General features: G+C 40.0%; 1 protein-coding gene across 2 annotated transcripts; it reads left to right on the forward strand.

Annotated features, from left to right (window-relative positions):
• Window positions 1–6064: 6064 nt before the first annotated feature.
• pycr1b (pyrroline-5-carboxylate reductase 1b) lies at window positions 6065–13166 on the forward strand. Of its 2 annotated transcripts, none has more exons than XM_008280277.1 (9): window positions 6065–6201; window positions 6862–6955; window positions 8237–8307; window positions 8460–8639; window positions 8866–8973; window positions 9138–9251; window positions 10337–10429; window positions 11327–11490; window positions 11917–13166. In XM_008280277.1, the coding sequence occupies exons 2-9, from the start codon at window positions 6889–6891 to the stop codon at window positions 12092–12094; spliced, it is 975 nt and encodes a 324-aa protein (XP_008278499.1). In that variant the 5' UTR covers window positions 6065–6201; window positions 6862–6888; the 3' UTR covers window positions 12095–13166. The 2 variants fall into 2 exon arrangements, with proteins under 2 accessions (XP_008278499.1, XP_008278500.1); XM_008280278.1 differs by having other exon boundaries at window positions 6867–6955.
• Window positions 13167–14387: the final 1221 nt, after the last annotated feature.

The raw sequence follows: 14387 nt of genomic DNA on the forward strand, positions 1-14387 counted from the left end.
CTCTTCAATCTCCTCTTGGCTACCTCGGTACATTCATGAACAAAGGAAGTCTGTATTCTTCGATTAATTCAGCTAATTCCATCATCAATCTGCCCTTAATACCTGCTGAACCCGAGATAGAAATACAGAAGAGGTGCACCTGATTGTACAGCTCGTCTTCTACAGGTTCTTCTGGGACTTTCAGGCTGATTTGTTCCTGAGATTTTGTGATGTGCTGTGGGAAATTAGTTTTTGGTTTGACATTAAATTGAAAGCTGGCATTACACTGGATGCCTTAACTTCCCTGCTGTCGTTTCTTTTGTATTCAGTCTTTGTCACTCATTCTTGTCTCAGACTGCAGGAGGGAGACGTATGAGCACTTGGGAAAGATTTTCTGTCTGTCTGAGATATTAAATATGCACATCTTCTTCTCTCATTCAACAAAGCTACTTTTCTCTCTCTCTCTCTCTCTCTCTCTCTATCTATCCTGCGCTCTCTCTCGTTGTCATATTGTCAAGCGTGCACACAAACACACTGGAACACACCTCGGGACCTTAATCACTGCAAGCAACAATTTGTTGTGAACGCTTCACCTAGATCTGCTTGTCGCTGGGTGCTGAAAAGAAGAAAAAAAAAAAAAGAAGAAGAAGATTTGTGCTCTCCGGTATTTTTAATAAATCTCTCGGGGTTTTGTCAAAAAAAGAAAGACCGAATGAGTGTTGTCACGCCTCAGCACACATGCGGAGTCTGAGTGATAGATAGAACAGAGGCAGGCAGTGGTAAATTGACTTTGTCTGTCTGTCAGACTGAGAGGCAGAGTTGCAGGGATGTATCACTGGAAATTTCAGCTCGTTTGAGACGAGGCTCAGAGAACAGATTTGTGGGTAATAATTATTCCACAAGCCAAAGCAACGAGGGGAAGAGCACTGACACTTCATATCATCAGAGCGGGAATATTGTTCCCCAATTCTCTAATTTTTCTTGTTTTGTTCTGAAGATGAACATTTGGAGAGACAACCTGGCATACTTTAGCTCTATTTAACAAATCACCAGAGAAAGAACAAATCAGAGCCTCTGAGTCATTTGGGGGATTCTGGAAGCCTGAAGAAGCGTGTACATTTTACAATTACATATCGGAAATTATTATTTCAATATAAATACCTTTGGATTTTATTGTTTTTAGGCAAAAATATTGGATTCTGGAGTGCAATTTAATATTGTGCTTTTGGGGGAGTCACAGGTTTGCCACCCCTTCCATTGTGTAGGTCTGTCCTGGCTCACCTCAGCAGACATTTCACCGTCCAGCTGATTAAGTTCAAATGGATCCTCGAGCTGTAGAAGCTGGGCCATGAGCTTCCTCCTGTCTCTTCTCAGTCTGCACTTTCAACTCCTCCTCAGCAGAAATCAATATGTTGCCTTAAAGCTCAAGTATGCAATGTATTCCAGGAGATGTTTATTTTTTTGTCTCTTTTTTTGCTGAAAATCTTTTTATATGTGGACATCAATCAGTGAATCAAGTGCTCTGATATTAAAAAGGGAAAAAAGCTGTTACTTATGGCAGTCACAGGCCTGTAAAAAAAGTAACTGATCATTGAATTAGGTTCCCATGACAAGACCAGACGATCTACCTGTTTGTCTCAACTATGCACCTGCCAGCAATGCAATCACACTATGCACTTATTTATTGCACATCACCACAAGGCTTGGTGAACAGTTTGCTGGCGCTAGGGACACTTACAATGACATGAAACCTATAGTTCGGTTTAATTACTTGTATAATGTTGCTTGCAGTATTGTCTGGACTCTCACCTTGTCTCATCCTTTGTTTAGAACAAGTTGAGGCTTGTCCTAAAATCACCGCTTTGTTTCAAGGGCAGAGCATCGGGAACCGGTTCCAATTTAGAACGGATTTCAAAGTTTCAATTCTAAAAGGTGATAATTAAGAAAGTTTCATTTAAACTCTGCTTAACGGCTCTGAAACAAATTTCACTCGCCTTATTTTACACCTCCTCTGTCTCTAGTGTTATCCACTATGCCGACTGAATACATGCGCATTTTCTGTCTCCTGATTCATTTGTCTTAAGTCTTGAGCTGTCATCCATTTGCTTTATTGTCACGAGAACAGCACAAATAATTGTCTCATCACAATCATCTTGGTTTTGGCAAATGCTGCTACAAAGCGCTTTACAAGAACAGTTAAAGCAGAATTTTACTGTTTTAGTGACTCAGACCAACTGAACCTCAGACAATCAGAATCGTTATGAACCAGAATCAATAAGCAAAACTGCCATCGGCTCTTGGATGGGAGGTGAAACGCTCTCGAGACCAAGAAGAGAAGTCCAGTTGCTTTTTCCTAAGAATGTTAGAATAAAATATAAACAACACTTAATTCTATTTGTAGCAAAAAATTAAGCCAACATGGAAATGCCAACCACTGCACTTCCGTGAACGGAGGCTGTTTAACAAATGAGCCTGTCCCCATAGAACCCCAAGTGGTCAACTTTGCAGCAGAAATAAACATGATTACAATCTGGTACAAAAAGCAATTTTGGTCACTTTAGCTAGTTTCTCCATTTGTGACAACGGTACAGAGCTAAACTCATAAAACTCATCTGCTTTGATTGTATAAAAGTTTAAAGTTACACATGTTTTTTAAGAGTATGATCACTTTGAATGCAGCCTCAGCTTTGTTGATGCTTCACCTCTTGATGGGGTTGTGATGGCCTGATTGTCTGATTTAATGTCAGAGAGTGAGAGAAAAAAAAGGTTTTAAGTCTTTTTATACAGTGGATGTAAACTTCTGGTTTCAACTGTATGTTTACTTGTAGTCTCTAGTATAAGTCAGGCTCCAGAAACACCAGATCCTGCACTTCCCACAGTCCAACAGGAAAGTTTCTTAATAGAACCTCAATGCTTCATAATGTCTTTTTTTTTTCCACAACTGAACCTCAGGAGGGCTGCAAGGTGGCACAGTTGGTTAGCACTGTTGCCTCACAGCTAGAAGGTTGCCGGTTCGCATCCCGATGGGGTCACCGGGATCTTTCTGCATGGAGTTTGCATGTTCTCCCTGTGCAGCGTGGGTTCTCTCCAGGTTCTCCGGCTTCCTCCCACACAGTCCAAAAACATGTTAAGGTTAATTGGTGATTCTAAATTTTCCGTAGGTGTGAATGTGAGTGTGCTTGGTTGTCTGTCTCTATGTGATAGACTGGCAACCTGTCCAGGGTGTCCCCTGCCTTCGCCCTAAGTCAGCTGGGATAGGCTCCAGCCCCCCCGCAACCCTAATGAGAATTAAGCAGTGTATAGATAATAGATGGCTGAACCTCAGCATCAAGCCTGACTTCAGATAACCCTCATGACTGCCATCACTGGCTTTACAAACTATTTGTGCAATTGCAGAAGCCACTAAATCATTCTTTTTACACAGTGATGAGTAACCTAGACTTTATGTTGACAGTCAGTGGAGTGACCCTTTAAATCAATACAGGCTTAATTGAACTGAATCTACTTTATTAGAATTACATTTACATTACAAGGTGGAGACAGCTGCTTTACATCATTATGTCAAGAGATAAAACTGAGAGAAATTGAACAATTGATTAATTTGGACCCCTCTGATGTTATATCACCTTGTCCAGCTGACTGTAGAGTCCAAACAGCTGGTGCTTTAGAGCTCAGCCTCATGCCATGCATTCTGTTTTATATATAGACAGAAGCATACACAATCTCTCCGTCTGCATTCCTGTGAGAAAATAAATGGAATGTGGTCCCTCACAGGAGACATACCGCTTCTTCCCGTGGAGCGTAAATTTAGCCTGGCATGGCATGGCATGGTACGGCATGAGAAACATGAAAGGAAGAGACAAGCAGATAGACAAGAAGAGGGTCAATCCTATTAAAATGTGCAGCGGGGAGATTTTAGCATCAAACTGACAGCTACAGGACAAGGCCATGGCTAATTTTAAGAAGGCACATTGGGGAACTACCGAGGGATGGGCAGCCAAACTGTATTCATATTCCATGGCTCATTAGCATATTCACCGTCCGATTGTGCTTTATTTTAAATTCCGTCAAATCTGTGGGGAAAGAAAAGTCTCCTGCCAGAATAACAATCCTTCATTCAGATCCAGGCCACAATAATATCACAAGCCGACTCTGGTAACCTGAAATGTTTTGGTGATTTACGATCAAATTTCAGTGCATTTGCATTCAGAATGATCAACACTAAACATCTGTCTGCTGGAAGATTTGTTTTGTTGGCATGTGAAGAGGTGATTTGTCGTCTCCGGTGCAGAATTACAAAAAACAGAGACTTCTGGTAAACCTGCACCCATGTGAACAACAGCTGTGAGTTTTTACAGGATTTAGAGAACAACAATAAAAAACATGAGTGTGCAGAGGGTAAGTGCTGTAACATACCCTCTTACTCCACTTTTTTTTTAATTTTTTTTATTGGCTTTGTTGTGTAACATGTAAAATATGAGGAATTTCTCCTGGATGTGTCTGTTAAAGAAATATTTGAGGCAGATACTTCTCAGCATGTGGCCAACAGAGATTCAAGTTTAAACTCTTCAACTTCCTTTTTCATAGTGTTACATCTGTATATTACTGAATTATTACAGATATACTAACATGTAAACAGCATAATGTTGAAGCTGGTCAGTAAAGTGAAACTAATTTACATCTAACAATGTGATATTTCAGGAACTGATCAGAAATCGTTTGTTTAAAATCTGAATATGAAAAGTTACCCAAGCTGTTAAATAAACATAGAAAGAATAACATTGGCCCTGACATGTAGAAGAAAAGAATTACGACTGGCACAAAATGAAGATACTAAAGTACCTCTGTTTACTCTATTTACTTAGAAGTATGTAAGTATGAGCCGCACAGTGTCGGTCATTTATGAAAGTGAAATTAAAGTTAAAGTAATATTACTGGTTTGGTCCCTTTGACCGATACATTATTATATATGACATTTTTGGATTGTTAAATGATGAAGCTGCTGTAGTTGCTGCAGGTGAATCTGATCTTCAGTTTTTTTGTGTGTTTGTTTTAGAAAAAAAAAACTACGTTCTCATTCACAAATCTGCTTTCAGTTTTTGGACTTTTTCCTCTAACTGTAGGGTCAAAACTTTCTAAATTAATCGGGTTAAGCTTCAAAATAACTAATGCTGTAGAGTCTTAGCCTTAATATTTAAATTAATTTTGTTCAATTGTGTAATTTAGAATACAGCGGTATTCTTAACTTTAGCTACGTTTATTTCCACTTTAGGTAACACTGTAGGGTGTCAGTATTAATATGCATTATGGTCAGGTAAAGTTTTTTTTTTTATTAATTCATTTTTTTGTGGAGTTTTAATACCTAATATGTAAATTACTCAGGTAAAATCACACCGTAAATGACACTATAGGGTGCTAACTCCTATATTTAAGCTTGTAAATTTAGTAAGGCCTATCAGGACTTTAAAAATATATATCTATTATTATTATTATTATTGTTGTCGTTGTTTTTATTATTATTATTTTACTGGAAAATTTATGTAAGACAGTCATCTTACATGTTCTATTTAAAAAAATGGTGACTTTGCTTCACTAGAAAATACAATATTTCTCTGAATTGTAGTGAAGTAGAAATAGAAATTAGCATAACATAATAAAATGGAGATAATCAAGTAAGAAGAGATTAAAAGCCCTTAGTTCAATTTCCACCATTGCTCCTGAGGTAAAGAGAAGATAGACTGGCTCTTTTATTTTCTATTAAGTGCTTTATTTTGTAGAAGCACTGAGTTCTCTGTCCCCACAGTAAAGGTCTGGTGTGTCTGTGTTAAATCAGTCAGAAATAGTCTTTATAGGTGCTGCTTTTCCCAATATAAACATGACCTACTTTCCCCCTTATGGTTCATATATCTGACCTATATTCCTCCCTGCAGCTTCACCGCGCTGAAACTCAAGTCTGATGCAACTGGGCGGATCGGTCACCAAACCCCGCCCATATTTCCAGATCCAGCTTCTCATTGGCCAGTCCCTTCGCGTCTCTCTTTCGTGATTGGCCAGGCTCGCTATCCATTACCGGTAAAGACCACATAGGGGTTGAGTAAAAAGGAAGCCACGTTGACACGGAAAGTGGTATTTTCTGTGTTTTTTTAACGCCGGACAATAACGGTCACGTCGACAGGTTACATCTGTCATCTCAGAAGTCTCAGCTGGAACATCTAAGGACAGGTATCAGTGGTTATTTGTTATGTATTTGTCGCGTTTCTTATTTATTTCTTACTGTTAGCCGAGCAGCTAGCCGAGCACAGGCGGTCATTAGCTAGCTAGCAGATGCTAATAGCACCCTGATAAGCATCAACTGGAGCGCTAATGCTAACACTTCATAAAACAATGGCTAGTTAGCAAACATCAGACGATGTCAAAGGGAAAACTTGACACTAAAACACCATTTAAGTGCTATTATAACGTTTTGTTTTTTTTTACTGTTATTGTACAAACTCAGCTGTCTTGTTAAGCAGGAACTCAAAGTGTCCTTAGCAAAGTTCACACTAAAATAGATGCTGTAAGTTTTTGTTGTCAGTATTGCATGCAAATGAGTTTTGTGTGAATGTAAAGCCGCTATCTGTGCCAGTGTAACACTAAGTCACCCATGGATGCTGCCAATATGTCAGAGGAGGTGTTACATCATTTTTCTGTCTATCTGTGGACCAGCTCCAGGATTTTTCTCCAGATTTCATCACCACCAAAGCCTGTCTCTTTACTTTTTGACAAGTTCAGAACTAAGAAAAAAAAAGTGAAAGGCATGTTTTATATTAGTTCAGAAGTTTGGTAAAGTAAAATAAATGACAGTCTGCAGCAATTTTTTTTCTTTCTTTTATTATTGTGCAGAGCAGAAACGCCACATCATCTGACAGGATGAGTGTTGGATTCATCGGAGCGGGCCAGCTGGCTCATGCACTGGTGAAGGGTTTCACTGCTGCAGGTGAGTTGTTGTAATTATTTCCCAAGATTAAACCTTATCAGACTTTGAAAAGCACGACTATCTTACTAAGTTGGACTTAGTAACATTTCCACATCACTTTGAACACAGCAGAAATCTAAACTAGACCCAGTCACAATAATAGATAAGCACGCACAAGGGACAGCACTATGAGTTGTGTGAAGAGATTTAGCGAAGACTTTTTACACATTTCAGCATCTATATTCATCCAGCACAAAAGGCACAGTTTGTGTGCCAAAATCACAAAACACTTTTCAACGCTTTGCTGAACAATTTCACATCTGCGGGGCTTCAAACTGAAAAGTCATTTTATTTGATAAAACTTTAACGATGGCTGAAGTTTAGGTTGTTGCTCCCAGCTGTTCACAGAAATCTCTCTGCTGAGTTTATTAAATACCTGCTGCATCAAAGAGCATCAGGATCCATATGAGCGTCTCCAAGGTGTGAGAGATGCGCACAATATTTCATGATCATGTGTGACATTTTAATTTCATTTGCAATATTTGTTTATCGTGTAATTTCATGAGCTTTGTTTTTACTGTCTACCATTGCCAGTGTTGCTTATTCCTTTTTCTATTCCTGTTTAACTTTAGTGACTAATTTTTATTTGTAGTAATGTATAGTATTTGCAACTTATTGCTTTTCGACGTGGCATTGCATTTGGCACGTTATGAAATGTTTTCTGAGCAATATCAGATAAAAGAATGTCCTTTGGGATTAACAAAGTTTTATCTCATCTTGGCACATGAAACAACAGATAGCTGCACGAGTAACTGAATTAATTACTTATAAATTATCCCCAACATAGAGACAGGGTCAGCGCGAATCTCACACACTGTGGTGACACTGTGTACTTTTCTTCACATCAGGTAGGTGAGCTGTCCCAAAGAGTCACTGTTTATTAGCTACACTTTAAATCATTTGTTGCATAGTGGCCGTCCTCAGGTTGACTCCTGAGCCCCATCATAGCTGTCAGGTTGCATTATTATGTATTATGCATCACTTGGTGTCCTGTCAAAACTTGTGTTGCTGTCACTACGACACAAGGCTGATTTACAGTATGTCTCAGTGACAGAATGCTGTCACCTTAAGAAACTGGATACAGCAATTTATATATCCCAGGTGTGAAAAGGACTTCATACACTCATTTCTTGTGCTGATGTAATGCAGATTTACCCTCTGGGATCAATAAGTTCGTATCTGGCTGACTGCACTGTACATCCTCACACTTCTCTCCCTACTTTCTTCTGTCTCCCTCACCAGGTGTGATTGCCACACACAGGATTACAGCCAGCTCCCCAGACACAGACCTCCCCACTGTGACAGGACTGAGGGTGAGGAGATCAGTTTTTGGTTGGTTGTGCGATGTGGCATATGTGCGAGTGTGGGCTTGTCTATGAGTTGTAATAACACCTATTTGCATCCTTCCCTCAGCAATATCCCCTTTCTTCAGCATCAACAACTTCCTTTTCTTGTTTTCCTGTAGAAAATGGGCGTAAACCTGACAACTAGCAACAAAGAGACCGTCAACAAAAGCGATGTGCTCTTTTTGGCTGTGAAGCCCCACATCATCCCATTCGTTCTGGATGAAATAGGACCAGACATCGAGGACCGTCATCTCATAGTCTCTTGTGCGGCAGGTGTTACCATCAACTCCATAGAGAAGGTAAGCCTCATTCACTTTCTTCCACGTGCTCTGAAATACAGACTTTTCAATATGTTGCAGTTTACAGATGCTAGATGACTTTATTGTTCAAGCCTTTATTTATTTTGTTACATCTTCCTTTGCTCAGACGGGGTTTAATCAGGCTGTTTTGGCACGACTCCAAACCTCAAAAATAAAGCTGTTAAATTCTGTCTCGTTTACAGAAATTTCTCTTGTAAATTTACAGAAGCTGCTCCAGTATCGCACAGCTCCTAAAGTCATGAGATGTATGACAAACACTCCGGTGGTGGTGAGAGAGGGAGCTACAGTGTACGCCACTGGGACGCATGCAGAGGTAAAGAGGAACGAAATGACAGCTATGAAAATATGGTTAAAATGTTTATGAATGGTGTGCATCTTTTGGGTGTTAATTGTTATGATGAGATAAATGTACCATAGGGCTACACACTGAAGCTGGACTTTTTAACCTCATTGACCAGGACATTGTTGTTATTTAAGGTGGAGGATGGCAAGTTGCTGGAGCAGTTGATGGCCAGTGTAGGTTTCTGCACAGAGGTGGAGGAAGACCTCATCGATGCCGTCACTGGTCTGAGTGGCAGCGGACCCGCCTATGTAAGTAGCTTCGGGACTGTTTTTCCACCCCAGAATGGTTTGATAAATCCAGGTTTTGGCTATTACAGTGAGACTTTGCAGTGAGGAAATAATCTGTGAAATCCTTTATCCTCAAGTAGACTAAATCTGAGCCTGCTGCACAGTTGGTGGTTACAACTTTATCTTGCAGCTTGTAAATAAGATTTTTTTTTTTCTAAACTCTACTTTTTGCTCTCAGAGAACTACTGAGACTCATTAGGATTGATTCAGGACTGATCTGATAAGCTCTGTTTTTGGAAAATGGTTTGCCATTACTTAAGTTTATCTTAAGCTGACAGGTTTCACAGGCAGAGTCTAAACTAATCATTACTTTTTGATGTCTTTTTAAAGTCTGTAAGATGTCAAAAATAATGACAAAGCATTCAATTAAAAAGAAAATAGTGTAAAAAGTAAGCACATCTTCATAGAGATAAGCAGAAAATGTGCTATTTTTACTTGATAAATGACGTAAACATATTGTGTTCGTTGATTGACTTGTTATTCAAACAATGCATTATTTTGGCTTCATGCACGACTATGACTGTGCTGACTGCTAAAAACCTCTGCATGTTCACTCTGTCAGTCAGTCTAGACATCGGAAAAACAGTGACAGGAAGAAGAGCTTAAATGAATGCTTGTATTTCTCCAGAGAGCGAGCCCAGCTGTGGTAATGACTTGTACTGCCATGCGCGCATTTCCAAATCTCAACACATCCTTAAGCACAGTGGTTGAGGAAATTAGGAATAATTGTGTCTGGAGGTTTTTATCTGGTCTCTGCGTAGGGCTTCAGCGTTAGACAGGTATTTTCAAACATAGTTAAAAGGGTGTGAGTACATTTTTTTTTCCTGACTGGCTGTCCGACTGCACATCTTAAGAACTAGCTTCCCTGAAAGAGGGAAATCAATTGTTCTGCCTCAGACTATACAGAAGTAAGGGTAGTAAAAGAGGAATCACTGTCTGGTGCATCAGATTACTGTGCGATTACGTATTTATATTAAAACTGTACATCTGTTAATGTGTGCTGATGACGCCTTAAAGTAAAAACTGACTGCTTTGTGTTTAAACAGGCGTTCACAGCCCTGGATGCTCTTGCAGACGGAGGAGTGAAGATGGGTTTGCCCAGGAGACTCGCTGTCAGACTTGGAGCTCAGGCTCTATTGGTCAGTCGTCTTTATTGTTTGTTTCTGTGTGTCTGCTAGTTGTATATCATTCGCTGCACTTATTCCCAATGTTAAGTGTCCTTGATCCACTACTGTGCGTGTTTGGAGGCAACAACCTCATTAGATTTAGTTGCTGCTTTCAGTGCACTCAGCCATTCTACCGTCTGATAACTGCTGACTTTTGTTCAATGAAATAATGAAACGCCAGGAAAATAAACACCTACAGGGCACTCTGGCTTGGCAAGAAAAAAAAGAAAAAGATAAAAAAAAATTAGGAAGGATGCATTTTGATCCCATGGCTGTTTTCCTCAGGGTTTATGCAAATTTTAAATTGCTGTTTTTAACATAAAACCTAAATATTAGTCGATTATATTAATGAAGACAGTGTTGCGATCTCAGTTTGGCAGGTCATCAAAATAGATTGCTAGAAATTAGTTTTTGTTATCGTGGTGGCTGCTTGCGGCTTCGTCTTCTGTTCAGCACTCAGAGTGTGCAGCTTTTTTTTTTTTTGCTATTTATGAGTAATGTTGTCTGTTGCCCCCTTTTTTCTGTAATAGCCTTTTCAGATGCTGTTATATGTTAAAGAAAGTAAATAATCTTGATGTGAGTGTCTTCACTTATTTTCACGTATTTCACTTGTGCGCCAACATTCAGCATCACGCTGCTGGAATATCACTGTATGTGATACTGCATCACAATACATGTGTGCTCCATTCAGATAATGATGACCTTAGGATGAACATAAATCAGAGTAAATATGAAACGTAATATAAACCCCAAATAAACAGCAGACAACACATTAGCCACTGAGGAGGAGGGAAAAAAGGGGTTGTTTCAATAAGTTGTTTCTTTAATTTTACGTTCTATGATCTTTCTTCTGTTCCTGTTTCCCCTCAGGGAGCAGCTAAGATGCTCCTGGACTCGGAGCAGCACCCCGGTCAGCTGAAGGACAACGTGTGCTCACCAGGGGGCGCCACCATCCACGCCCTGCACTTTCTGGAGAGTGGCGGCTTCCGCAGCCTCCTGATCAACGCGGTGGAGGCTTCGTGCATCAGGACACGGTGAGACTGTTGCATGTGGAAATGCAAATCACTTGCCTGCACCTCACTGAGTTTTTCAATTATTTATCTCCTGCTGTGTTAGTGTCCCAAAATTTCCATGACCTCAGCAACTGTCAAGGTGTCCTGAATTTGGGTAGTGCTGCAGCTAATGATTATTTTGTTGCTTAATGAATAGGGACTAAGTCTGATCAATGACATCAGGTTACTACATTTACACTGATCTGAAACGCAAAGAAAAGCAGCAAGAACATCTAGGACGATGAAATCAATCAGGAGTAAAAAATGCCCAGAAACTGCCAGGAGTTCGGGGGGCTAAAATGTGTCGCTGTCTTAAGCTTTATAGATGTAATGGAGGAGGAAATATGACACATATACACCTTAATTTATTTTGTACACCTGATGTAAGGGTTTCCCTTTGTCTCACAGGGAGCTACAGTCGCTGGCAGACCAGGAGCGAATCTCTCCAGCAGCCATTAAGAAAACCACGTTGGACAAAGTGCTCCAGCAGCCCGGAGTCACAGTCAGCGGAGTGGCTAATGGGAACGGCAGATCAGGGCTCAGCTTGTTCAACAATCGCACCTCTGGGATCAAGAAGAAAAACTGAGGACACAGGGAGACACACAAATACAACAAACGACATATTACAGGTTTCAGTGTACCACTGCGTACACACGTGGGCATGCATACATATTAAGCCGATGTTCAGCCATAGAATTTAAAAAAATGGACTCAGGACTGCTCAGAAATCATATCCAGATTACTTTGCCAAATAACTTATTCGTACTTGAGTGACATGCGAACCATGGACCTGGTGGTGACGTCACCACATTACACACAAGCACAGGTGTATTCTGCACACATTGCTCACAGTTACAGCCTTATGTTGTGATGCAGGATTACTGTCTACAAATACACAAATCCAGATACACACTGAAGTGCAGAAGTGCATTTACAATCTGTCTGTCTGTGTTTGGGCTCGAGAGTCTCTGGGGCCGTTAAACGGTAATGACCCAGTGGGCCATCATGGGCTCCTGGTACACACCAGGCAGCAGATGGCTGCTGGATAACATAAAGCTGTTATTGTATGTCTTTAATGTCTGTCTTTAAAAAAAAAAAAAAAAAAAACTGAAGTCACAGTGGAAATCATCATGTACCCTTTTTTTCTTTTTGCAAATAATTATCTTTGTTTGGCCAACAGTATTATACTGTTAACGAAGACTGAACGTGGATTGAACAAGCATTTTAATAACTTTTGTTTGTCATATATGAACACTATGGTCTGCTAGCACATTAAGGACTTTGTGCCTTTGGCCCAGAACATTTTTTTTTCTCTCATAAAGGTCATTCCGAGCTGTAATACACTCCTGATTTCAGCATTGTTTGTTGTTCTGAAGGACATTGTACGTCTTAAAACCCAAAGGCGCTTAGGTATTCTCTCATAAGGGAGTGTGATGTTATTTTCTGGAACTGCTTAAATTATCTACCCAGTGAAATGCAATTTATGTAAACTATGATGTCATGGCATTACACCAGACATGAATCCGTCCAAACTGTGCTTTTTGCTTTGTTCTTTATATTTTATCCCCATAATGTTTCATGTATTGTTTTGTTTAACACATTTCTCCAATGAATTGATATGGGAGTCAAGAAGCTAATATTAAAGAAGCATAATTGGGTTTCCTTGTTACACTTTGATTATGTTGATCCCCTCGCTCTATGTAGCTTGTTTTTTTTTTTTTTTCCTTCTAACCCTTACAGATTGCAGTCTCCTCTCTGTCCATCAGTGAGTAATTAATATGCACCCTGGCCTCCAGATGGCGCCCTTTGATCAATGTGACCCATTCCCACATGCCTATAAAGATCAAATTACCCTCCTCACATTGCTGCCAGCTGAGAGTGACTTAAAATTGACCCTAGTCTAGCATCAAATATAACTACACAGCCGCACTTATTGGTAAACGGCATTAGCTGCGGTGCTACAATTACATGTTTCACCCACTTGTCATCCAAAACTCTCCCCGTGTCTTATTTTGTCTCTGCTTGTAGGTCACTGCCTGCTGAATTCTTTCCCAATCAGATCCCTCTTCTGCTAAAATTAGACCCTCTGTATGCCTTAAATAATAAGAGGTAAACGTGTTTTTCCTCACGGACCTTGGTGTGCATCGTGATTGGTTGTTTGAAGGGGAAACATGGTCCAACTTTAGAAGCGTTCTGTCAGCTGAACTGACCAGGGAGGCAGATCATGCTTTTTTTTCTTTACACATCCAGCCCTCTCTTGATTAGATCAGAGACATGGGGCTGCAGCAAATGGTGGAAGATTTGTGTTAAGTACCCGCATAAGAGTACATAAATGCAAGTAAAAGTCCTGCTTCCAAAATCCTACTTAAGTAGTTTCAGTTGAAAGTGCAGAAGGTAAACTTACTTAAGAAAAATGGCGCCTGCATGTGATACCATAAATTCTATTGTTGGATTAATGCTTATGTGTTGATGTCTAAGTACTGATAGTTGGCTGACATGGAGCTAGTTATTTAGTGAAATCCAGTAGTTAATGACCAAGTAATCCAGCCTTTCCAGAGTCACATAAACAACCTGAGAGGAGAAGAAACAACATACATTTCTGTTACACAACTTCAGTCTCATTTTTGGACTTCTCTCCAGTCTTTGCTGTTGTGGTGAAAGTTAGAGTGGAAATCTCTCGTAGGTGGTAATAACCCAGACGTCTGAGAAGTCACAAGAGGTCCTAAATATAAACTGCTTTTTTGTAAGATGGCAAAAGCTCATTGACTGTATGTGAAGATGGTAAAACACTCTGAGACACGTGTATAGGTTTTCTGACAAGTGGTTCTGAGTCTCAACGTGGTGGTTCCCATCTCTGCATTGCCCGACTCCAGCCAATC

This window comes from Stegastes partitus, unplaced genomic scaffold (genome assembly GCF_000690725.1).
Source record: "Stegastes partitus isolate 25-593 unplaced genomic scaffold, Stegastes_partitus-1.0.2 Scaffold189, whole genome shotgun sequence".
In the NCBI taxonomy this organism is placed as follows: domain Eukaryota; kingdom Metazoa; phylum Chordata; class Actinopteri; family Pomacentridae; genus Stegastes; species Stegastes partitus.